The 27281-nt window shown below is 44.6% G+C and overlaps 1 protein-coding gene across 2 annotated transcripts in view; it reads right to left on the bottom strand.

The window, feature by feature from the left end:
• LOC310929073 (teneurin-3) overlaps positions 1-27281 on the bottom strand; it is a gene marked incomplete at both ends in the record, with an annotated part of 158391 nt that overhangs the window by 66629 nt on the left and 64481 nt on the right. Inside the window, 6 exons of one of the 2 annotated variants that reach the window (XM_083891778.1) lie at positions 317-511; positions 1494-1595; positions 3244-3454; positions 14936-15150; positions 17492-17617; positions 24330-24568. In XM_083891778.1, coding sequence (XP_083747904.1) covers positions 317-511; positions 1494-1595; positions 3244-3454; positions 14936-15150; positions 17492-17617; positions 24330-24568 — 1088 coding nt within the window. Of the gene's footprint in view, positions 1-316; positions 512-1493; positions 1596-3243; positions 3455-14935; positions 15151-17491; positions 17618-24329; positions 24569-27281 lie in introns of those variants that run through there. The other variant, XM_083891777.1, reaches the window with a different exon arrangement.

The following is a 27281-nucleotide window of genomic DNA, read 5'->3' on the forward strand; positions in this document are numbered from 1 at the left end:
AGATGTCACTGATGAATTGATTTTAACAGGTGTCTTCAACTGTGGAGGTGACTGCATCAATGGGCACCGAACAATCTGTTCCACTTTGCATCCTCATGTGGTCCAAACACCAAGAGGGAGTTAATTGATACACATGGCATCAATAACAACATCCAAAGCATTATCTGCTCAATGGAGTTGAAAACACCGATTGCTTCACCAATGGACTGTGTCGCCTCCCCCCCCCCACCAAAATTCACACAGAACTACGATGCATCTTATTGCTTCAAATCCGCGGGGGGAGAAACTTTTTTTTTCATCCCTTTTACTCGTTTACCTTGTTCACAGTTGCTTCCTTTGTGGCCAGTGTTGCACACACAGTTGCCCGCTACACAGAGTCCATGTCCCCCACACTGTGGATCGATACACTGGGAGGCGGGGACGTCACACTCGGTGCCCTTCCAGCCACTGTAGCACTGACAGCGCCCCCTGGTGTACTGGCCATTACCGCTGCAGAGCACTGGACAGGAGGCTGAGGAAAAAGGCTTAGTTTAAAAGAGGTCATACGCAAGCTTTTTAAATAATTAAACCCTCGGGAACGTCCGCGTTTGCTTTCTTGCCAAATTACATGTGTGAAGGTGGAAAGCGCTTTCTCTCAGCCACATTGACTCGATTGGTTTTTTAAAATGCCTGCTCACCCACACTTGACATACACTATAATGGAGATTAATTCTTAAAAGGAATTTCTTCTTTGCTTCTCGACACATTTGAAAGCAACAACCCATTTGGCAGGTTTCACCCGTTTCTCACTCTCCTTTTTTGTTTTATTTAAAGTACTTTCAACGCAAAAAAAGGAAAAAGAAAAAGAAACCTGTGCAGAGAATTCAGACAAAGCAAGAACATTTTTTTGTTCATGGCGCATACTGAACTTTCAGGGGCCAAACAAAGATATCGACGCAGAAAAACATGTAATGACAGCCTTTTTCTAAAAGAAAATACACAAAGAGGTGTGAACTATGCTGGACACGACTGCTGCTCAAACAAAATTGCGATATTTCAGGGTCGACTGCTTTGAGATCTTTTGGTTGTTCGCAAATTCGGCTGATGCCTTATATATATATTGGTCAATACCAGCTGTCAATCACATCACACTGGCAACGACATATGTGCTGTTTTATCTTCTATTTTCCTCAAAATAAGGGCTTAATTTACAAAATTGACATTGTGTGCCATTGAAGAACAGTTGAAACTAGTGATTGAGACCATTAACCTCTTAGGGGAAATGTTAGCTGATGTTTTAGCTTAAATTAAGAGAGAATTAAGTTCATTTTCCCATGAAGCAACCAGTGGAATCGCACCCATAGTGACATAATTCCGTCCTGGGCTTCACTTTTTAGGCATAAAAAATATTTCAATTTATATGTATGTAGTTAAATAACTCCCTGCTCAACCAACCCTTTAACATCGTACGCTGAACATAAACAATACGAGTTAATATGCAACATAACACATACCTCTGGAACAGTATGGCCCAATGAATCCTGGGAAGCAGTGACAGGATCCCGCGACACACTCTCCATTTCCGTAACAGTTGTGAGTGCACTCCATGACAGACTCTGTGAAGACAGGAGTGGGGGTTATGAGACTCCAGCTATTAATAACCCATCAGATCATCATCACTTTTACACCAAATGGGAAACTCCTTAGTTAACAGAACATTTGACAACTGTAAAGTTACAGACAATCTGTGAGAGGAACTAGGATACAAACTTTTCTTCTTCTTTTTTTTTTCCCCCCCCAACTCCTGCATGAATCTCAGAATTGCCTGTCTGTAATACACGCATCAGACACGGCATGACTAAGGTCTAAGCTTCCATAACATGTATGATGGTGTTTGACTCTATCCATCCAAGCCATGTCAAGTAAAACCCACCCAGACATTTTATATTACACCAAATAATTCCATTTCCTTGACACAATTCCCCCCCCTGTCCACAACCCCTTGAATGACTGATCATGCCCACACAAGCCTCGCAATCTCCCAAGTGTTTACAGCCAAAATCCTCTCAGAGTTGAAGTTAATCTGACATATCCTATACATAGAACTTGTGTCCATTCAACAGACCATTGCTCATAAAGGGCACCCTCAAAAGACCGGGGGGCCCCTTTGCTTTGATCAGCGCTTTGAGGGCAAACTTTTTTTCTTTGTTATTACCCAGACTTGCATTGGATGTTCATTGAGTCGGACCCAAGCAATTTTGACCTCACACATCGATACCTTCATATTTTGTAGAGGCGGATCAATGGCACTCCCCGGAGGAAACAGAAAAAAAAAAAAAGACCTTAGTGATTCTGCTACCTCAAAACCCACAAGGAAATTTCACAGACTTTGAGAACATTGAAGAGGCTGGTAAAATGGGAAGGATCAATGCTGTGTATGGTCTCGTATTATAGTGTTGAGCACAATAATCCACAGTGATCCAATGGAAATCTAGAACTGCCTCCTGGGGTAGGAGTCTCCAACTTTGATAAAGCTCAGCTTCAACCTTTAAGGACCCATATTATGCAAAATCAACTTTTCTAAATCATTTTAATCCTTATATTTGGAACTCCTACCAGTCGCCAAAGTGCCAAAAAAAGATGACTCATGTTTTTGTGGTCCTCCTCAGTCTAAATACAGGAGATAAAACACGCAATGTTGACTTCCGCGCTCCATGGGACGACACATGGTGCTAAATTGCTGGAATTGTTGTCTCGCAGAGCTCCGCTTTGTCCGTAAAACACGTGCTAGGGCGAGGGCAATGACATCCGAAAACCGGAAGTCTGAAAGTTCTATTCTTGGCTCCACAGTGCAGCACAGAGTTCTACACAAAGTTCCAGCCTCAGAGGATTTATCTGTCCAGTGGATGGCAATTTGCCTGCTAGAGCCTGCAAATGATCACTTTTCCAAATGCTAACTGCTGTTAGCTCCCAGTAGCCTCTGTGGCTGATGTCATTTCCTGTCCCTTAAGTTTCGTTTTACTTTTTTTTTTTTTTTTTTTAAAGAGATACTACTAAACAGAGCGTTCTGAACAGGGCTGTTTTGGCAGGGTGATTGAACTGCTGGGGTGCTTCATCCTTATAATATTTTGACCAAAGTATGTCACAGACATGTTCATTAGGACACCAGGGAACTAGTTTAACTTGGAGAAATAGGATATAATATGGGACATTTAATGATTGGTCACTCACTTCTGACCATGTCATCATATCGTGTGTCCGTACCTTGTATGATGGTGTTATATGACACCGTCTCCACGCTCCGCCCGTCGTTATAAAAAGCCAGGTGCCACACGCCCGAATCTAGGTACTGGATGAATCCGGCTTGGTGGACGGTGACCGGATGATCCAGCCGAGCCCTCGTCTCCGGCTCAGTCAGACTCCTGTGCTCTTTGGCGATGAGTCGGCTGCCGTCCAACAGCTCCACAAAGTCGTACTGTGAAAAAGACAACACCAGCAGAAGAGATTCCAGCAGACGTAGACGACGAAGACGCTTTATTTGAAGGTGGGTGTAAATTAAATCACGCGGTGAAGAGGCCAGAGAGTTCAAAACGTTAATACTTTACACAACTTGTAATCTTCCAAACGGCCTGAAAGGAATTCTTCACAGTCATGACTCAAGGCAGAACCAGAACAGGTTGTGCATGCAGCACATTTTTGAGTATAATAAATGTGGATTTTTTTTTTTTTTCAGAGGCAGATATCTATAAGTTGATGATGATATGAGAGTTGTTTGTACACTGATAGAGCCGATACAGCTCAGGGGCAAACGCAGACAACAACAAAAAAAATCACAGCTAATGGGAGTACACATGAGGGGGGGGACATGTTTATGAGAATCTGTTGAATTAACATTGCTAATAAGGCGCAAAATGCAGACACTTAAAATTCCGTGTCGCTCACTGGTGATGTAAGTGCACAAAATAAGCCGTGAGAGGATGGAGAATCTCTTCAGTGGTATACAGCACATACAGATTTTTAATTTATCTTTTTTGCACTTATGATGACAGGCTGTGAAAACTGTTGTGTTTCAATGTTGTCCACAGAATAAAGTCAGCTGGTGGGTGGTAGTGGTGGCACGCACGCACGCACACACACACACACACATACAGAGTGACAGGTTCATCACCTGGAGAGGGGGAAAAGAAAAGCCCTTGTGTGACAGAGAGGGAACGAAAGTTACGTATGTAACTACGGTTCTATGAATCCTGGATGACCGCCAGAGGCGGTGCTTTAGCACTGGATGTCTCCATCTTGCGCATGCGCAGGTCGAGTGTTTATACCAACAAAGTCACCCATGACCCCTGATGACGCCGGCTAGCCTATATCTTCCGGTGACATCAGAGGATCTGTTCCTGCAGAATCTTCTCGCGAAACCACGAGGATTCCGAGTGACAGAACGCTCTGGCGGTCATCCAGGATTCATAGAACCGTAGTTACATACGTAACTTTCGTTCTATTTCATCCTTACTGACCGCCAGAGGCGGTGCTTTAGCACTGGATGACCATAACAACAAAGTCACGAGGAATGCCAGTACGTACCTCAGTGAGAGTAAAGGGTAGAGGCGGCACATTCACCCTATAGAATCTGGAGAGGGTAGCTGGTGATGCCCACCAGGGGCACGCCGCGCAGAGCCGCCCATGATGTAGTGACAGCCCTAGTAGAGTGGCACCTCCCCCGGATGGCAGGGGATAACCACCATGTTTGTACACCTGAGTGATGATGTCCATAATTCTGTGTGAGAGTCACTGTTCGGAGGGAGCACGGCCTTAGTAGTACGCCGTAGTAGAGAAACAGCTGTTCTGACCGTCTCAAGCTCGCGGTCGAAGTTATATAGACTCTTAAGGTCTGGACAGGGCACGGCTGTCATGACCTTTCCTCCCCTGCTGGGAGGATAAACTGTGCCAGGATTAAGGTTTGACGATGACAGAACCTGAGGAGGAAAAGCCCGTATTTGGCCACAGAGTGAACCCTGAGCCATCTGAGTCTGAGTTCGACCTCAGACATGAGTCCCTCACAGAGAGAGCATGTAGCTCCTCAGCACTCCTTACTAAGTGATGGTGAGGAGAAAGGCAGTCTTCAACTCAAGGGGGGGGGGCAGCACCGGGGCAGACCCCAAGCCAGAATTCTCCGTACCCTTGGTAGTTGTAGCCTTGAGGCTTTCCTTTAAGGAAAAGGACACGAGTCTGTGGCACTCCACGGTGTTGTCATCAACTTGTGTGCCGAGAGGAAAAGCCCGCCACATAAGCCCTCCCGTCCGCCATTCGGGAGTGGCTGTAGGAACTACAGAATTGTTGTAGTTGTATAGTAGACGGGCCCTCGCCCCCGTCGGAACACCAGGCAGACAGTTTACACCTGTTCACATACTGCATTTGGGTAGAAAGCTCCATAGTTTTCAGTGTGGTACATTGGGCAGTGTCTGAACACTCTGCCCGGAGGTCGTGCCCTGCAGTGGCCGACCCAGAGCTGGAGGCAATGAGGGTCAGGATGCCAGACCTGGCCCCCTAACTGAGACAGGAGATCCAACCTGTCGGGGAGACGCCGCGATGAGCTGCAGCAGAGCCTGTGCAGCAGAGGAAAACATGTCATCCCTGGCCAGAAAAGGGGGCCACCAGTAGCAGGTTGTGGCCCTGCTGGAGGACCCTCTGCAGTGTTTGAGGAATCAGCGGCTCTGTGGGAAGGCATAGATAAGAGCTTCTGGGCGATTGTGTGCGAGAGCATCCTCGCGGCTGAGAAGGGCTGGCCTTCTCTGTCAAGGAGAACCAGAGGGGGGCAGTGGGTCGTCGACTCCTCTGTGGCAAAGAGATCCCCCTCTGCCCTGCCGAAAAAACATCCCAGATATTAAATACCACCTCTACATCAGAGTGTGTGCAATTATGTCAGAGAGAGACGGTTGAGACATTGTCTGACCGTACTAGCACATGCCTCTACTGAAGGAACTGAAGAAAAAGCTGCAGTGCCATGTGCACTGCCCGTAGCTGTGAGGGATACATCTGTGTGACAGTCTCCAGAAGGGATGTAATGGCGCCCATGGGCGTGCCCTGAAGAAGAAACCATCTCACCCTCCGTGGGGCCAGAGCAGGCCGAGGAGGCAGGAGGCCAAGGAGGCAGCGTTGTGATGCCTAAGCTTCCTGTGCTGGTGCCACTTGGCATACAAGTGGAAAACTGTTCGGCCACCTCTGAAGGGGGCGTAGTGGCAGCGGGCCTAAGGGAGCCACAGTGGCAGCAGCTGTTAGCTTGCCTAAGAGGCGCATATACTGGGTGTAGCGCAAGCAGCGGCCCTTCTGAAGAGGAGAAGGAGGATGAGGATGTCGTCCACACGCCGAAGTGATGGACAGGCCCTCATGGCAACAGCATCCGGAGTCACCCCCCTAGAAAGTGTACTCTGAGAGGGAACCAGGCAGCTCATTGTGAAAATCACTCTGAGGATGTTCATGCCCCGCGACTGCAGGGGGGAGAGGGCTGCTGCCACACACCTGGCCAGCACCAGTGGTGAAGGGAGAGGCCGAACGGGAGCAGTGAGCACCCTGGACTGATAATGGCGGCCCTGAGAGCAGGCTGCAGAAAATGCCTGGTGCTATGGGGACGTGAAAGTACGCGTCCTTCAAGAATAAGAGGTAAACCATTCCCCTGTAAAAGCCAGTACGCAGAACCACTGCATTACTGAGCATGTGGAACTTCGTGAACTTCAGGAACCTGTTGTCCCCTCAAGTTGAGTGATAGGGCGGAGTCCATCGTCTTTCTTTTCCATGAGAAAGTAAGTTGAGTAGAACCCCATGGTGACAGGGTTTTTTTCTGCCGGGTCGCGTATAATGGTCATTTGACCAGGCTGTAGGTTGGGGTTGTCGGAACTGAAATTTGTACCTGTGGGGTTAAGGTGGAATCACCTAAGGGCCTGTGGTGAAAACAGTCCAGTAGCTGAGCTGCTGCTGGAAAAAAGAAGCCGATAATCAGCCACTGAATCTCCCCTGAGCTAGCCACTGGCGGCGAGTCAAAACAGTGGGGGAGCTGGGCTGGTTCACGCCTGAAGAGGCACTGGCGGGAGCCGGCTGAGCCTGTGGGGCCATGCGAATGGTGGCACCCATGAAGTTATACCCGCCACTGCTGGCTGGGGAGCGGGAGCTCACCCCAAGGGTGTGTGAGGCAGCACCTTGGGGAACCACATTGGCCCCATTGTTGGTGAACTCGGTGGCTGAAGCCGCCACGGAGAGTACATCTACCTCCGGTTCGACCGTGGCAGCGGGGAAGCGGAAAAACCCGCGTCCACTGCACCGATCCCAGAACTGGACGGCTATGAAGAGGGTCTTCATCTAGTTTAACTCCTCAGTCAGCTGGTCCCCCCTGGAGGCCAGTTTAGACTCCTCGACCCTCTTCCCAGAGGGGGCGCCCACAGCCTCTGCAGCCGAGGTTGATTAGGCTGTGCTGGTGGCAGTCGCTGGGCTGGGGTCAGCTGGTCCGGTTCCGGAACATGACCCAGCAGGTGTTCCTCAGCCAGTCTGGCAACCCGCACTGCCCTGGGCATGAAGCTGCAGTTCATGCACGGATCCTCCGACAGCCCCTCCCTCAGGTATTCGAGGCCAAGGCACGGAGGGCACCTATCATGACCGTCCTCCGGCTGCAGGGAGGCCATACAGGTCGCACAGGAGTGGTCACCAAGCATGGTGCCAGTCGGCGGCTGTAGAGTGGGAGAAGCAACAGATGCTGGGAGAGGGAGCGAGAACACTGCCTTCACCAACAGGTGTCGCACGGCCGTAGTTAGGGTAAGTGGTTCTTCACACTAACTATGAGGCCAACGGCGTCCGCCTATGCTGGGAGCGGGAGCGAGAACACTGCCATCACCAGCAAAGGTCAGCTTGCTGCGCCAGTACAGACTGTCACCACCGAGCAGACACAGCTCGATGTGGCTGTTACTGACGGTAAGTAGTATACACCTGTGATGGGAGAGGGAGCGAGCACACTGCCTTCACCAACAGGTGTCGCACAGCCGAATACAGTTAGGATTAGTGGTTCTTCACACTAACTATGAGGGCACCAGCATCCGCCTATGCTGGGAGCGGGAGCGAGAACACTGCCTTCACCGGCAAAGGCCAGCTTGCTGCGCCAATACAGACTGTCGCCACCGAGCAGACGCAGCTCGAGATGTGGCTGTTACTGACGTTTAGTAGCATACACCTGTGATGGGAGAGGGAGCGAGCGCACTGCCTTCACCAACAGGTGTCGCACAGACAAGTACAGTTAGCCTTAGTGGGCTCTTCACACTTCTGCTAACTGGAGGGCAACAGCACCTGCCTATGCTGGGAGTGGGAGCGAGAGCACTGCCTTCACCAGCAAAAGGTCGGCTTGCTGCGCCAAATACAACCATCCCGCCTAGCAACACAGCTCAAGATATGGCTGTTACTAGAGGTAGTAGTATACACCTGCGATGGGAAAGGGAGCGAACACACTGCCTTCACAAACAGGTATCCAATGCAGTTAGCCTTAGTGGAACACGTCTGCTTACTACAGGGGACTAGAATGAAGAGTACAGCCAACGGTGTATCATCATCATCAACACAGTAAAAACCCAAAGCAAAAGCAGTACTCACTGTACAGTTACTCCCAGATAACTGTAGTACAGATGTCAGGAGAGGGAGCGAATACACTGGTTTCACTGACATATGTATAATGTACCGATTACACATACGCAAGGTCAAGCAAGCAGTGCTGACACTAGCGCCTGTAACTAAAATCACAAATGTCGGGAGAGAGAGCGCACACGCTGTCTTCACCGACACAGGAGAGTAAAAAAGAGAGACAGTACACACCGTACAGTTACTCATAGATACAGCAGAAGTACAAAGTTGGAAGAGGGAGCGAGTACGCTGGCTTCACAAACATACAACCACCACGAAAGGTGGGCCGGGTACAACCAGCTGTGTACCGATTACACAGCCTCTAGGTCAAGCTTCTACAGATATAGCAGAAATACAGATGTCAGGAGGGAGTGAGTACGCTGGCTTCACCGACATATGAAGCTACAACTGGAGGTGGGTACGAGCAGCGGTGTAGCGATTATGCAGACGCTAGGTCAAGCGAGCAATGTTGACCGCCAGCGCAACAACCCAATGTCGGGAGAGAGAGCGGACACGCTGTCTTTACCAACACATGAAATGAAAAAACAAAGCGAGAAACGGTACACACTGTACAGTTACTCACGGATAACAGTAGTACAGATGTCAGGAGAGGGAGCGAGTACACTGGCTTCACTGACATGTATAATGTACAGATTATGCAGACACTAGATTAAGTAGCAGTGCTGACACTAGTGCCTGTAATTAAATCACAAATGTCGAAGAGAGAGCACACACGCTGTCTGCACCGACACATGACAGTAAAAAAGGAGAGAGGCAGTACACGTTGTACTGTTACTCATAGATACAGCATAAGTACGGGTGTCGGGGCTTCACCGACATACAACTACAACGAAAGGCGGGTACGACCAATTGTGTAGCGATTACACAGACTCTGTGTCTTAAAGCAATGCTGTCTTCATAACATGGAAAAGTACAGATAAAAAACGGTACAAGTTGTACAATTACTCACAGATATAGTAGTACAGATGCACTTTCTTCACCAACATATGACCGCAACAAAGCGGGTACTATCAGCTGTGTACCGATTATACAGACGCTAGGTCGAGCAGGCAATGCTAACCGCTAGCGCCCGTAATTAACACACGGAAATGTCGGGAGAGAGCGCACAACGCCTTCACCGACTAATTTTACAGAGAAGACATATTCTCAAAGGAGGCGAAAGACGCCTGGTATACTCAGCCAGTTGTAGCGTTGGCTGATCCAACTTCTATTACGGGGTGTTCACGACGAACCGCGACGAACCTCCCGTCTCCGCTCGTCGCAGCCCTTGGAGGGCGAGCAGCTCGCAGCTCCGACAGATTGTCACAAGGCTACCAGCGACGGAGCGGCAATGAACGCTTTAATTCAGCTAGTTCGCTGACATGCGTCTACCTGCAAAGCGAGAAGATGAAAAGGAACAGATCCTCTGATGTCACCGGAAGATATAGGCTAGCCAGCGTCATCAGGGGTCATGGGTGACTTTGTTGGTATAAACACTCGACCTGCGCATGCGCAAGATGGAGACATCCAGTGCTAAAGCACCGCCTCTGGCGGTCAGTAAGGATGAAATAGAACTGCATTGTGCGCCACTCTTTCGGGTACAAGCACATTTACAGCTGAAACTATATAGCTACCTTTAGATTATCTGCCGCATTGTTATAACCCGATTCGATCGCGTTCATATCTACGAATGCCTCGCGTCTGACTTTCACGTGAGCGTGACTGTCTCTTCAAATGACACACGTGCATTTAGCTCCATGAGACGACGCTCTCCTCCGGTGTTCACTGGCTTCCGTTCTTTTGCAAGCTCAAAAAGCCACTTCTGATTATATACATCTGATCCAGGACCACATACTGCAGTGATAGAATTCTGGAAATTAGACCGTCTGTGAGCACACTGTGGTGAAAATCATGGAAAGTCAGGAAATCAGTCGCTTCATCCTGGTAATCTCAAAATGTCCTATGATGTTTGACTGTTTGCATGATTTAAGGAAGCTTAATCCAATGCAAACTCAAAGAACAAAATATATAAAAAAAAACATGTTTTTGTTCTCTATAAACCTATGTTGTGGTGACACATCAGAGTACGACAGGCTGCTACTATCTTTTTAATTACTGGGAGACACTGGTGCTTAATGGTATTTTTTCAAGTAAAAATTAATTAACCGAACAGAATTGGTAGATCTGCAATTAAATCAAAGCAAATGCCAGTTGTTACGCTCATGTTTTACAGATTTGGACTCGCACTGCATACACAGTATAAAATGAATATTACATTGTATATTCCACTCCAGCATTCTTAGTGGATACACGCAGAGGCCGCTGCCTAGATATTTATTCCTTCAAACAAACATTGATTTACAGGGGTAAAAAAAACCGAGTACCCACTTGTTAATAAAGCGGCACATCTGCTCTCGCTGCACCTGCTCAACACCTGAACCTCGTTTCTGAGTGAAGCTGTAGGGTACAGAGCACTGCAGCAGGATAAAAAAAAACAAAAAAAAAAAAAACAGTGCAACACACACACTGGCAATCCCCAAACAAGCAATCGGGTGGAGTGCAGCACAGCAGATGCAGACAGATCCCCTGGCTGAGGCTGTTGTTAGTTACACAGATGCACTGAGCCTGCAGTGGAGAGCGAGCTGCTTAAGAGAGTGATGCATAGCAACTGGCACAAAGCTGTTTTCGAAAAAAAAAGATTCAAAGCCAATGATGTGACTGTTTGCGCAGAGCTACGATTAATTAGCCATTGATTTTTGACTGACACACGTCTTCATTCCTCAATTAAAGACTATTGAGCTGTTTTAATTAGTCGAATATTGACTATATTAATTTGGAATAAAATGTTAAACGCCTTGCCTTTTTGGAGGCAATTCGCAGTGGTTGTTCTTTACCTAAGTGTAATTACCCCCCTACAGAGAAAGTTTAATTGCAGCTGGCAATAAACAGCGCTTTGCAATGTTTCGAAGTGATAAAGTGCTGAGAGAGAAATGTGGGAAAAGTAAAAACAACATATTTTATTTTGTCTATAAATATTATAAATAGTCCTGTGATGGACTGGCGAATTGTCCAGGGTGTACACCGCCTTTCGCCCTGTGTCAGCTGAGATTGGTGCTAGAGCGCCCCCCCCAGCGACCCTCATGTGGAAGGATAAGGCGGTAGAAAATGAGTGAGTGAGTGAATATTATAAATAAAAGATGAGAAAATCAAAGACCTTTAACAGCTGAAAATAGAAATCTCCATATAAAAACCAATGGAATTTAAAAAAAAAATAGCAATAACTGCATTATAAAACATATCTAATCCTGATTTTTTTTAAAACTTAATATAAATTTCATCCTTGTGCAGCCTTTTTGCCTCTTATATTATTGTGAAGCATGGCAGCTCCTGTCAATCTGATTTCCACTGGCTGCTGTCAGTAAAAAAAAACAAACAAACAAAAAAAAACAAAACAAGACAAAGACAGAAGGTTGGCAACTCGCAGATAACTTCACAAAAGCTGTCGGGAACTGAAAACAAGCGCTGTAGGACATCGGAGCTGCATTCTTCAACTTCAAATGAATGATGTATACATTTGGCAACAATTTGCTAACACAAATTTAAAAGCTGCTTGGCCATTTATCAGTTCTTTGTATCTCACATCTTGTTATTGAGGTGCTCTGCTCCCCAGTGGCCATACATCAAGTAATGGAGTTCTAAATCAGTGTGTGCACAACATCCAGCTTCACAGGAGCACAAAGGACTGAGAGAACTGTTGAGCGAGCGAGACAAAAAAGAAAGAAAAAAGAAAGCAGGAAAATAAAATAAAACAGGATTTAGTTTGAAATGTCTGGAATGTAACAAACATGGACTCAAGCAATCTTTCCGTTGATTGCAAACAACAGGAGAGAGCACATTAGGCGAGGGCAGAGAGAAGTCAACACTGTGATTTAAACCCCTTTGAGTAGATCAGGGGGCAGAGGAGGGATATTAACCTGGCGGAAGTTGACTTCTTTGTGTTGTTGGCTTGAGGGAGAAGCAATAAAACAGTTCATCCCACAAGCCCTGAACCTCCAGGCCAAGTGCATACGTCTCGATTAGCCGGTGTGAAAGCAGCCCCAACTCATCTCAATCCAACAATACCGCTGAATAACAGGCAAGAGACCAAGCGTGGAGAGACTCCCGGATGCCTCGTGGAGAGGAGAAGGAGGAGGATGAACACTCAGAGCCTGCAAATTCTCCAGCTTTTAGACTGAGTGGACCGAGCCTTTCACTCGATAACAACTGAGTACGAATTCCCTCGAAGAAAACATGACAAAAGTTTTCTTCCTCCCTTTTTTTTTAAAGTTGTTTGGTTTGAATCAGCACAGGCCAAACACTCAATAGCTAGATGGAAGAAGTCTATATTCAAGAAAGGTGGAAACACTCATTGTCTTGTCAAGCTGTGAATAAGACTAACAGTCAATTTCTCTCATTGGGGTCTTTCATGCTCACTTAAGTAAATGCATTGATTTGCGCCTGCGGTACCTGAACAGAATGTAATTTAGAGGTAGCCGCAACGGACACAGAGACCACCATTGACAAGTTTGAGTGTCTGTGTAACAATTACCCCAGACATAAAAGTGGTGTCTTGTTAATTAGTAGCCTTTGGTCTTTGATTTTGTAGGCCTTCCTTTTCTCCAACTTGAAAGTGCAGTCCAGCTCACCTATTGTCACTGGCATCGGACTTTCTTCTATCAAAGAGTGGCCCTGGCTGTCTGCACTTGAGTGAAGCCCATCTTTACTGAAAGAGAATGTCAAGGGGGTGAAGCTAAGAGCTTTTGCAGTCAAGTGTGGGGGTGTGTGGGGGTGAGAGGGGGGGAAATAGCCATTGTCTGAGTGCCTCCATCACATCGGACATTCAGATCCGGAGAAATGTCATGCAAGTGACACATCACGCGTTTTGGAAACACTCCAGTTCGCAAATGGCAGACATTTAAGTGGAAAGGCAAGGAGAGTGCATGCTCACACACGGGCAAATCGAAAGCCAGTGGGTGAATGTCTAAATTAAACTAGTGCCTGGTTACAGTGCTTACATGAACAGAATTTAAATAAGGGATCTCTTATAGCTGTAGAGGGCAAGAAAAAATAGTTGAATGTTGAGTCTCGTTCACTCCTCTCACCAAATAAGCGTGGGCATAGCCGCTAGGTGCATGAGCAACGGATGAAACTCTCCGCTGATATTGACATAACTTTGATTGCCTTTATTGTCCAGCTGTCTTTACATTTTTTCCTGATACTAATACTAAAATAGCAGCTTTTAAACACATGGATTCATTTAAGCGGATATTTCCCTTTGGAGTTGGTGGAGACCAAAACAGAGCTCAAAGGATTTACCAAAGCTCTGAAGTTACCTGAGCTCCTTCATAATGATGCAATTCCTTGTTAAAGTGTGATTCTGCGAGGCATACGGCAAAGATCATTACACAGAACGTTAAAGATGAAGAGCAAATGAGCACAGTGCATTTTCCTATTATCTTTAGGGGTGTCACGGTTAATGAATTTCCATAGCGGTTAATGAAAATGGCTCAACAACGCAGTGAGCCTCAGAAGCAGCAGAGATCTACCCTGTTGTCGTGTCTCCCCCCATATCTCCTTCTTCAGTGTGATTTTTTTTAAGACTGGCTGTGATGTCCAGCAGATTGATAGCTACAGCAAAATTAGCTGACTTGGAGAGAGTAGTAGTAGTAGATACAGCGCAACACCAGTGAGAGAGGAAGTGACAAATGCCGTATGGCACTTTTCCACTTATAAATACAGAGTTCAAGCACAACTTGGCTCAGCTCGACTCGACTGTACTTGTTTTTGATTCGCTTTTTCATTAGGGACAGCACCTGGTGTTGCTTTTTATGGTACCTGCTCTGGTGAGGTTCCAAAGCGTGCTGAGCCGATACTAAAACGTGACATCGACAGACGGATTGGTCAGAGAGTGTTGTCATGAGCACAACGTCCGACGCAAGAATCAAACCGAACAATGCTTGCAGATCTTAAAATCATGCATTAATCTCCAATTTTAGCAAGGAATTTTCGAAAAATCTCAATATTTAACAGAGGAGTCTGGTGTTTTTTAGCGCCCTCACTGCCGAAAGCCCGGCGATCGCGAGCCTAATCACAACCCGTTCAACCATATTTTAATTCAGTGACTGTCAGACGGAGTCTGTGGTCCAGTCATGCGGGAAGTACTGAGCTAATCTTTTTAATTAAGCAGCAGCACAAATTATCTCAGAGGTTTTGCTTCTACTTTGGTGATAAAACAGCGGCAGTGTTTCGTTTCAAGACGCTGTACCTGAGTGTGAGACGGAGCGAGACCCTTCCGCCCATAAACTCCGATCAGTGCGTTCTTCTGCACCGAGATGTTGAACTTGAGAAAACGCGGTTGGTCCATGTTGAGCTGGGAACGCCAGAACACGCCTGGCGGGACGCTCTGGCCCACCCTCTTCGCGACGTCCACTTGTCCTGTATCGATTGAGTTGTTCTCCTGATGAAGCATCGGAGTTCTTCCTGGAAGACCCAAAATAATAATAAAAAAAAGAAATAATACATACTATGTGAGGTAATGTTCCAAATCAGTCATCACACAGCTTCTCATGCCATCATCTAAAAGCCTTCACATTCATCTAAAATACAATCTTGGCTTTTTGCGCAAGTGTTTGATCTCTGGGTTATCTGTAAATGCTGCGTTCTATCTTCTGCTTTTCACTGTAATCTGATTCCTTTATTCTAGCGGGGACCTTACAATACGATAGTCATATCTGTTCCAAATGAGTAGTGACTGAGCAAGACGGGATTAAAAGTAATGGTTCCCAGTGGTCCATGATGCACTGCTCACGGAAAAAAAATGACCACATATAATTGGCTTTTTATAAGACTTGAACAGGCAGCATCTCCCATCTTTTCTCTGGTCCTGGTGACTCATATAGTGAGGCTTCATATCAGATAAGGTCTAAATGGAATCTGTCAGATATACTGAGTGCTACTATTCCAGAGCAATAACAGCAAATCAAAACAATTTGGCCAATGATGTCCTTAAACTGTGTCCTTACTCTGCCAAAGATGGAGAAACGGCCAGTTTTAATATGACTCACGCTCACATGAAAAAAACCGTCGCCTGCAGGGTGTTATTACACGAACAGATTTCATTGTTAAAAAAGAAAGAAAGAAAAAAAAAATCAGTAAGGAGCTTTAAAGTCACTGCTGTCCAAAGCTCCACCGCGGAGCGAACGCGGCGCTTTATTTTTTTTACTGCAGAAATGACTTTAAACTCGTTAGCTGGAAGATGCAGAGTCGTCCGGCAACACAATAACAAATCAACCTTTGCTCCTGCATCTTGTAAGACGTATTTCAGCGCGTGGACTTGTTAATACCGTGGCCGTGAGTGTATCTGTTTGTGCCAGACCTCAATTATTTGCACGCCTCACTGTTGTGTGTGTGTGTGTGTGTGTGTGTGTAATGAGGCCATTACCTGTCACTTTAGCTTCAGTCAAAGTGACGACTGGAAGCCAAGTTTACCTCTGGGGAGAATAATAGCCAGCTATTGATTGCCTTTAAACAGTCCAAAACCTGCCTCATGCTATCTTAATTAGCAGTACTTATGAGGATTTAAATCTAGCCGAGTTTAAACAATTGAGCGTTTGCCCGGCCCACTCAACTCAATTAATACTTCCGTGGCTGTGCATTATAAACACAGCAGTGTGCTTAAAGATTAATTTAGGTGGCTTTTGCTGTAAAGGTGAGCCGGGAGAGCCGGGCTGCTTGTCGTTAAATACACAATGGTTCGGAAATTATGTTTAGGCAACACAAAGCTGTCTGGAATCAGTCAATTAGTATTTGCAGGGCGAATGGTCTTAATAAAGTGTAAATGCCTGACTGAGCATCAAGCATTGGACATTTTTTACTTTGCCATCCTTTCTCTAAGCAACGTCAGACAAACATTCAGCACCAATTATTTTTCATTTTCTGAAAGGGAAAAAAAATGTAACCCTGAGGGGAAAATAAACAACTGTAACATCCTGGAATGTAGAGACAGTAGAGAAAAATAGTTGAATGAGTGTTTGGTCAGCGACGTGAGTTTTGTGTCGGTTCACTCTTGAAAAGAACTGCTGCAAGATTCAGTTCCTTTACACATGAAAATGAAGTCAAAATGAAATGAATTTGAAAGGAGTTCCAAACTTAAAAAAACGGTCTATTTGTTTGTTCCATTTATTGAGGGCACAAAACAACTACATCAGCACCAGCCGCGATGAGCCGTGTCCATGGAGACGTCATGTCGGTATTGTAAAATGTGAAACTTTCACAATTTGTAAAAGGATTCTTTCAGTTAAAGGTGCCATATGTAAGAATGTGGCCAAAAAACAGTTACTACATTCAAATTCAAAATACCGAGGTCTTTTAGGTTTCGTTTTCTGACATAACTGGCAACCCGTGGTTGCTCGGCAGCTGAGACTCTACTGACTGTAATGACTGGTAGACGGCGGTAGGTGGCGCCACATGCCGAAACATGATTTCAAAACATAAACATGATTTGCAGTCTGCAAAATATTTATTTTTACGGAAATATTTTTATTTTTCATTTTTTGATGGCCAGTTGCTTTAGATTTATTACATAATGCACCTTTAACAAAAAAATATCTAGATATCTAGTAAAAACTTTTACTTTTTAGACACTTTATCGGTCCTATGCGGTCACAAGGTTAGGCCATTTTATCTGTGAATAAATGCCGATTATGAGACGTTTACGAAGGGGAGGAGGGAGGACGACGCCTATGACAGCGACTGACAGGACATTAGCCAAAAAGACTGACAGCAGCTTTAACTGATATATTCAGATTCTTTATATCCTCACCATCAGCAGCCAGAGCTGTCACCGTGCTCGACTGAGTGGGCCCCATCTTCCCAATTCCTCCATTTTCAAAAGCCAGCTGGTTGTCCAACTCTTGGAGCTGCCAATTGAGGCCGAAAAGGTGCATTGCTGTGAAATACACACACAGACACACACACAGAGGAAAAAAAAAAAAAAAAAGTCTGTGTGGGTTTTGTAAAAAAAAATGGATGAACAAATAAGCAAATAGTTGCACAAAAATAATCAAGCCACTTAAGCTCAAAAGACCAGTGGGTGAGCGACATTGGATATATCCAACGTAGGCACGAAAAAACACTTTAACTTCCAACATTTCTGTTCAGGTTTTGTATTTTTACAGCGGCGCTGTCACGGGTGGCTTTTGTGTAAAAACAACACTGACAGAGACCATTCAAAGCCACTTCAATCAATACCGAGAAACCATGTTGCTCTTGCATGTTCATTAACGTGCCACACAATCAGTTGCTGTATCAAAGAGAATAGCAGGCAGGAATATTGTGTTTTTTTTTTTTTTTGACACATTGCTTTCACTTCAGAGAAACAGACAAAGATGCAAAAAAAAAGAAAAAGAAAAGAGAAATAAGAAAAGGACGGACACTGATTGAGCTTGAAAAAAGTGAGAGGAAAGAGATGGAAAGTACTTTTAAGAACCAAATAAAGAATAAAGGAGGTGTATTGAAACAAGAAGAGGATGCTGGTTCTTCAGTTGTCTTATGCAACTAAACCGTGTGGAGCTTTCATTCAGCTGACCTGCTTTATTGTCACAGCACTGGATTCAATCAAGCTGTGTTTTGTTGTTTTGGGAAATGAAGCTGTGTGTGTGTGTGTGTGTGTGTGTGTGTGTGTAGCGAGAGGACCAATCTCCTTCAAAGTCACCAGCACCAGGGAACGTGCTGAGGAGGCATCTTGATTTCCAACTATTTGATCTGTGGGAGGAACTTTTTTTTCTCTATAGCACCTGTCGCTCTCTGGGAAGATGGATATTGACTGTGGCAAATAACTTGAGAGGCGAATGCGGGGCCAGGGAGAATATCAAATACTAGACTAAAGGAAACGATGGAAACGCAGTAGGGCGACGGTGCATCATTTGGTACTTTTAAGGAATCAGATGACGATGAATATACACGTGATCTAACCCTACCTTGGTAGATCGTAGAAAAAAAATCTACTCCATTACCTTGAATTCCAAATAATAATACTGATAAAAAAAAAACAATGCACGTTTGAATATTGAGTGACAATGTCTGGCCACTCACTTTATCCAGAGACAGCATCAACATCACTGTCAGCAGCAATTATTGTGGCTGGTGAAGCAAACGAGCAGCACCACCACCAGCAGAAGAAATGAATGGTGACTGGTCCATCAATATTTTCCCTGACAAGTCTGGCTTTTCTGTGAAAGCAGCGTTCTGACAGGACTCCCAAATGTGAAGAAAACCCCTGCAACATCAGTGCACTTGTATTTGTTGTTTGTGCATCAATATCTTTTTTTCCTCCGTGTTGCTGTTGATAACAGGTCAGGAACAATTACCAATCTTTGTCCATCAACCATCAACGGCAGATCATTTTCTATCGACAAAACGTACTAAGTGAACGTACTTTTGACGCAGACAGACAAGAAGGAAAATATGCCACAAATTGTCTCCTTGGCCTATTTGGAGGTACTGAGAGTGATTTACTTTGTTAAAATTGCGAAATACCTCTATATGCTGACGGCTGCCACTGATGTTTGGTCAGTGATATGGGTCTCGTCTTGTGTTGTTACTTGAATTTGTGTGTGTGTGGATAATTATGGGCTGACTGGAACATTTATTCTTAGCAATTGCAGAAAATAAATGACACGGCACCTTTTTTTCCTTCTTCTAAAAACACCTTAACCGGCTTGATTCCTTGTTTAAGACTCTGGTTCATTTAACATGATAAATGCAGAGGCTCCCCACAGCTTTTTACTGTGCTTTCCCGTCTTCAAGTATCATCACCTTCCCAGTTTCTACGGGAGAAAGCTAATTGTGTGTGGCAGTGGGCTCTCATGTATCTGAACCGCAGAGACTCTCCCCTATCTTCATTGTGCTTTATACACCGGGTCTTGAATCCCCACTTATCTCATCAACAAATTGCTTTGAGGTGAAAAGCTCTCAATTTATGAATTAGCATAAGTTATTCCTGCAGCACAGGCCAGTTCAATTAATATTTATGGGCTGCGAGCAGCTCTCCCTTCTAGGGCAAAACGGTAGAAAAGCCGGACTACCGTCTGAAAATGTCAAAACTGGCCTCGTGGAACACCTCCACCGACGGTGAATGGGAGGTTGGATTTGTAAGTTCAACAACACACTTGTCTGAGCTCTACATGGTATTTAGTGAACAGGAGCACAAACACTTTCTGCCCCAGATAATCCCCCTGGCTGCTCTCATATCTCGTTCCCATCTTTCTTGGTTGTGTTTTTTTTAACCTGGTAAAACACAGTGTAATTATGTGACAGATTACTGAGACAAATAAAAAAAAAAGAGACAGCCAAGAAACCTGCGCTGCATTAAAATCATCGACAGGTATAAAAGTGTTTTCCTGATAAAAATATGCTGATGACACTGTTCTGATGGGCACCATCACCAAGAATAATTGGTCCACTTAACAGATAGAGAGGTGGCCCATCTGGAGTCAGAGTGTGCCAACAACAACTTGGAGCACTACAGCCGCAAAATTATTGAGATAAACATTGTTTTTTTTTTTCTTGCTGAAACCTGGCTGCACACCTCGCCAGGAACTTCCCCGGGGGCTGCAGCTGAGAGCATGACTTAAAATGTTCCTGTTCTGTGGGACAGCGTTTTCCTCCGACAGCCCGAGATTGCAAGACCAAGTTCATTCTGTCGGCCATGTAGCGATTAGACGAGCTCGCCGTCTCCTTTCTTTTTTTTTTTTTTCAAAGTCTCTGTTGGATTCCTACAGATTACACCGTATGCATCAGTGGTAAGCGATGTCTGGTAAAGTTGGCCACATGCTAAAGGGTAATTGGGCCAAAAAATATGGCTCGATTCATCCGTGTTGACAATCGTGGCCTGATTGCGCTGATGTGAAAAGATTATCAGGCCAAATGGTCCTGTAGTGTGCGGGGGGTTCACTGACACAATCACTGTGTAACTGACCGGATTGGAGCGGCTCCGCTTTTCCAATCATAATCGGAACATTTGGTTCTAGTGGTGTGGAATGAAAGCTTTCAGTGAGCTGTGAAGTGAGGTCCACAGAGGAAATTGTTTGTTTAAATGTCAAATGTGTGGTCAGGCATTGGTTGTCTTGTTTATGATGTACATTTTTTTTTTTTTTAAAGCTGTTAGTAATTGACAATCCAGCTCAACCAAGTAGTTTCTCCTTTAATCCTAATAAACAAATGTGCAATATTTACCTTTAAAAACGTGTGCATTCAAACATGTCTCGTCTTTTACTCCGAGCCACAAATAATAATAATAATAATAAAAAGAGATAATAAATGAATGAATAAATACATCCACATGCCGTTTTTGCATCTCATCAGAACTTCAAAGCCCGACTTGGCCCCGATTGTCCTCGCTCTATCTGAACAATCGCTGAAATCCTTCCAATCAGTCCGTTTGCAGAAGTGGAAGTGAAAAAGCATCACCTCAGCACGTTTGCCTCATTTGAATTACAGGAGCTGCTGTTGTCGGTAAGCCAGGGTTCAGCGCTGTGACAGTAATTCATGCTACAGAAAGAACAACTTAAACAACAACAAGAAACAAACAAAAAAACAATCCTTGTGTATGTTTGCCCCAACCGGAGCTAAAGAGAGAGAGAGAGAGAAAAAAAAAGACTATTATGGCTGAGTAAACATCAGTAACGACCATTTTTGTCTTTGTGTTTGTCTTTGCACTAATGGGACTGTGACAGAGGGGAAGTATGAAAGTGCATGTGCCTTGTAGTCACTTGAGTCACCCGCACCTGGCAGGTGAACTGGCGGCGGATGAAAGAGCGAGGAAGTGGTGGAAACACTCAGACACCCGAGGCAAGTGTCAGAGGGCTGCATCTGTTTAACACACACACACACACACACGCGCGCGCCCTCACACCGGTCCAAAAATACAAACGGCAACTATCCGAAATGTCGGCAATTAAACGTCATGGTGTTTGAAGGGGAAAAAAAAGAGTTGTGAATGGATCCGTTCGTGAAAGAAACTGAACAAAGAAGCGCTTCTGCCTATTTTTTTTTTTTCCCCTGCGTAAGCACACTGCACACCCGCCACGAGCAGATAGCACAAGAAATAGGAACTGATTCCCGCGCGCAGAGGAGCAGTTAAAGCCATAAAACGCATGCACGCGGCACTGTATATCCACACTAATTTAACGACACGAGATCATGGACAACAACAAGTGACAAAACAGTTAAGTCAATAAAGGGAATGTGAATATTGATATTGATATAGCGCATTTATGACCTCTCCTCCAAGAGAGCAATACCCTCTCAATTCACCAATAAAACACGGGTTATAGGATCTTCCCAACAACGCCATATTTCTCCTTATACTACTTGTGTCACATTCTCCCTGCCTCCAAGCTGGATGAATACTTATATATCCGCGCAGGGAGAAAAGGCACAGTGTAAAGATTAAGGGCTTGGGTGACAAGAGAGGGCATAAGGAAAGATGAATCTGTAACAGGTTTATTGCTGTGGTCAAGATTCTAAAGGTTAGCAAGAAGTCAGCTTCGACACATGCTGTAAAAAATGCTCAAAATATCTCTCATAGGAAATAATGCCCAAAGGAAAGAGGGGGGGGGGGGGGGGGGGGGAGACAGAGAGAGAGCGAGGATGACCGAGATAAAAGTGTTTCCTGTTTGACAGAATGATCAAGTTTTGGTTCTAGTACAACAAAGCCTTTGTGGACCAAGATCTCCCCTACAGTCGAAGTGAAGTGGACAGTCCCCCCCCCTCCCCCCCCACCGCCCTGTTATTAGAGTTCATCTCCTCAACTTGTGTTTCATTTTGACGTTGCCATCTGTGCTGGCCATTTGAAAACTCCCTGGCTGTGTCTTAACAGGAACCCCCGAGGACACGAATTTGGCCGCGATCAGAAGTGTGGGAGTGATGCACGCACGCACATGATCCCTGTCAGAGGGAAACAGACAGGGATGTCTTGTTGGAAACTGCGCTCGGCCCATGTCTGACTGAAGGTTTAGTCGGACAGACGCTAGTAAATCCTATCAGGACATCTGCAGTCTCTGCACAAAGGGGAAACGGCAGCGAAATAGAAATTCTCCTCGCCGAGCACAAACTTCATACAGATTAGGATTGTGCGTCAGGCTCCATTCACTCCGCACAGCTCGTCTATTATTTCTTCTGAATCACTGAAAGGCAACTCTATAGATTGTCTAATGACAAACGCAGATAACGCAGTCGTGTTTTCTTTCACCAATATCGGAAGAGATGCTCGCGCGCCGCGGCACAGAGACTACGGGTTCTCGTGTGCTCGAGTGACAGCTGGTGCCGCATCTCCATGTCAAGCAATAACGCCGAGTATAAGTTGGTGATATTTACTCCAAAGCCTGGGCGTATACTTCATTTTGTCAGGGCCTCGTAAAACTACAAGCACCTCTCTCAAGAAAATGTGCAAAGGTGGGATAGGAATTTGGCTTTGAAGTGGTGAGATTAAGATTATTATTATAATATATTTATTTTTTTTAAATGAAAGAAAGGAAGACCCTGGTTTGTGTGTGAGATTTTCACATCAGAATTACAACGGCTAAAGGAATACACGATCATGATATTATTGTAAAATATGTATAGGAACTTAAAATAAATGCAGATATCCGACCGTACTCAGACAATCCCTGCATCGCAGTGCAAGACAATCGGATTAAACCTCTTAAAATTCATCCTTGTTTTTAATGTAATTTTCACATAACCCCTACTTTTAAACTTCCACTGTGTGAGCCGTTGATGAAAGAATAAAAAGGCACATCCAAAAACGCTGCAGCCGGAACTTCGATGTTGAAGGAGGTTTTGTTTTTTTATTATCGAGCAGTCCGCACATGAACTATATTCATGGGAAAAAACATTTTTGATTATTTTGATGCAAGGACAATGAAGGACATACAGAGTTTAAATAATCACGCCAAGTGACAGGCGATCAGATTTCGCGAGCACTCCATCGGTTGGGAGCCTCCATTGTTTCGTAGTCATGCTGGTTTATGACGCCAGTAAATCTGAATATTCTTTATTTTTTGGTAAAATCTCGTATGTCAAACAGCATGTCGCATGTCAAATTTGACAAGTTTATGCACTGACTCAAATGAGCGTAAGCTTCTCATCAGCAGCCGAGTGTCCTCTAAAGCATTTGATTATTTATTACGTATGTATTATTACATGATATCACTTGTCATGTATGAGTTCTAGTCAAGGTCAGTGCATTATGACATCTCTCGTGAGGAAATGCATGAATGGAGGTGTTCTTCTTATCCTGAGTGTGAACTTTCAAAATCATCGACAGCGGTCAAATTCAAATGACTGGTTTTGAAAGTCGACATTAAAAGACCTTCAGATCTGAGTTGTAACCTGACAAATCGCACGTTTTATTTCAACCTTTCTTCATCAAAGCTGCTCTAATTGCATTTAATTGTGCAGTATTACACCATGATTTAGTCGTAACTCATTTATATGAAAATGTTGTCCCGTAATTGCCTCTCATCCTGTAAACTAGCGTTGTTTGTGTTTTGGAGAGGCTATAATCAGTCCGAATTGTTCCATGATGTCCACAATGAAACCACATTTCACAAAATCTGTTACACTCCACAGCTTTTAGAGTCTGAATCGAGGCTTACCTATGCAGTAGCAGAGAATGATGGACAGTACCACAGCTATGCCCACAGCGATCAGGGCGGTGCACTTCCAGGAGCAATGCTTAGGTGACTTCTTGAACTTGAAAGCCCCTCTAGACAGGCTGTTCCTGGGCAAAGGGCGTGCTGGAGTGGAGTAGACGGTCCCTGTTGCCATGGTGTAACCAGGGGCTGCTGCACCAAAGAAAGGTGTCGTCCCTGTGCCCGTTTTAAAAAGAAAGTGCCTGCAAAATGGGAAGGGGGAACAATTAGCTCAAACATCCAATGACATGAACAGGAAATACAACTTTTCCAAAATGTAAGTATGTTTTTTTTTATTTATGTAATTAGAAAATGTTAATTTAAAGGTGCCCTATGTAAGAATGTGGCCAAAAACGGTTACTACATCCAAATTCAAAATACCGAGGTCTTTTAGGTTTCGTTTTCTGACGTAACTGGCAACCCGTGGTTGCTCGGCAGCTGAGACTCTACTGACTGCAATGATTGGTAGGCGGCGGTAGGTGGCGCCACATGCCAAACCATGATTTTCAAAACATAAACATGATTTGCAGTCTGCAAAATATTTTTTTTAATGCAAATATTTGGGCTGTACTGTTGTTGTTGGTGAGTTCAGTTTGTCATATGAACATGATTCCTGAGTCTCTGTGACATATTAGGAGGATTTTATGGCCAGTCGCTTTAGATTTATTACAAAATGCGCCTTTAAACATGTATAGTAAAGTAACAATGTGTGGAGTAATATCAACACTGTGGTCTGGTGTAACACAGTAAAAAAAAAAACAGTACCACAGATGATCAAAATACAATCAACGCTGCCTGAGTGCCACTCCTAGTGTGTATCGGACTTCAAGAGACACCAGGTTATACTCTATTATCCGGCATAATCCTGACATTGGACGAGGTTAACAAAAAAAGTACCTCATAAAAACAATCATCTCCCACTTGCCCTTTTACAACTGGGCCTTTGCTAATAGCCCATTATACCTGGGGTAATTAAGAGGGTTTAATCAAATGCACTACGGAGTGATCGTCCTATTAACTTTTAAACCCCACGTGAAAAGCTCTTAAGTAAATGAATTAAGCCTTGTTGCCACTCTTGCCACTACTTATAGATTAATACCCAAACGCCTCTAGGCTTATGGGAACAGCCAGGGAAATTGGACAGATTGAACCATGCACTGTAAATACTCATTCAGTCTGGTACTGTAGAATGTCACAATATTTTTTCCTTTTATATCGGTTGTGGTAATTGCTCTTTTATGTATGTCTCTCTTGAAGTTCCTTATCAGGAAGTTAAATAAAGTGGGACAAGTGCAAGACATTTCTGTATCTGTATCTGCCGGTATTTCAGATCTGCCATTAATTCAGATGTGGCTGAGTTGTCTTTTCATTGTTTGCTGTGCTGCAAATATTTTGAAGTGAATTGCATATGCTCCAATGATCCTCATAACCAAAAACAAGCACTAAAAACAATTGAAAACACATTTGGAAAATAATCGAGCAATAATACTTGAAAGTAAAAGCAGAAATGAATGTCAGTGTCGTTTCTTTCTCGCAGCCTCCTCGCACAAGTCGAGCTTCAATGTGTTCTATAGATCCCAGCAGGAGTGGGTTGCCATGGTGGCGGCTAATTTTAATACACAGATAAACTGATAAAGCATGTTTGCCCATCAATTATTTGTGAAGCATCTGTGAAGTCTCTCTGTGTAAGTTTTTTCTTTCTTTCTTGGGTTTTTTAATCCTTATTCTGGATGTGCACCAAAAGAGCTTGAGAACAGCTCATTAGTAAAATAAGTGCATGATTCGAAGCAGAGTATTAAGGGCTAGAAATCCATGTAGCTGCAGAGGGTCAACACGCTTTTAAGAAGCAGGTACAGTTAAAACAGTTTGAACAAATGAAGGCTTCCAGGTAAATTCACAAGTGTAATTTGAAAGAAAGATAAATCATAAAAAAACCATAAGGCATTACTCAGATTCCAGCCCTGCCGCTGATAATTCAGCAGCTTCCCATCTCCTGTGAGGATATCTCTGAGGTAAAAACCTCCTCTGATCAATTCGGGACTAAAAGAACAAATGTCAAATTTGGATTGTCTGGCTCTTTGATGGCCCGATTGACACATGCTGCCATGGACAGACAGGCGGTTCCATTTAAAGGTTACGGCGTGCCACTGCTGGAATGACAATGTTACGGGTGTCTGCAACACAGCAAGAAGCTTGGATTCCTCAGTCTGGAACAATCTGTACCGTAGCTGTGGTAATATGCAGTCGGATATGAATTGAGGTCAGAACTTGCACAACGTAGGAGGCGGCAGACGTGTAGTCAGACACAAAGGCAAATAGACACAGCTATCTGGGGAGTTAAGTGTAAGTGGATGCAGCCTGATGAGGTGGACAGGAAGGGACAAGGGATGTGAGTTTGTTTACGTGTGTGTTGGCAGGGCTACGCACTCTATTTGAGGATGTTGAATAGCTATTGCGAGTTGCGGCGATGATCTGTAAACAGTTTTGTCTGTAAATAAGTGTCACCGATCTTCCTTCACTCTCATTTATGCAAGGATGTGGGAACATTATGTTCTCAAGGCCTCAAAGGCAGCGACGCCTGGACCGAATCACCATAGGCACATTTGTGAAACAGCACAGAACATTTGTTAATTTAGAAAATCATTCAACAAAATTCCCCCAAAAACTGTATCTATCTATAAAGCAAGTTGCGTCTGTGTGTCTGTCTGTAACGGGCATAGCTAGCTGACCGTTTGTCGGATCACCCTAAGACTTTGGATATGGGTTGAGCATGGCCCGATGGTGTGCATCCTTGATTTTCACATTTTTTGGAGGAATTATAATTTTGCCGATTTATCACGCTGCATTTCGCTGATTTGTCGCGCTGCACCAGGCAGGCAGCGGCTCATCAGCAGCAGCTGTGCTGTCTGGAGCGGG

The sequence above is a fragment of the Microchirus variegatus genome (assembly GCF_963457635.1).
Source record: "Microchirus variegatus genome assembly, chromosome: 6".
NCBI lineage: Eukaryota > Metazoa > Chordata > Actinopteri > Pleuronectiformes > Soleidae > Microchirus > Microchirus variegatus.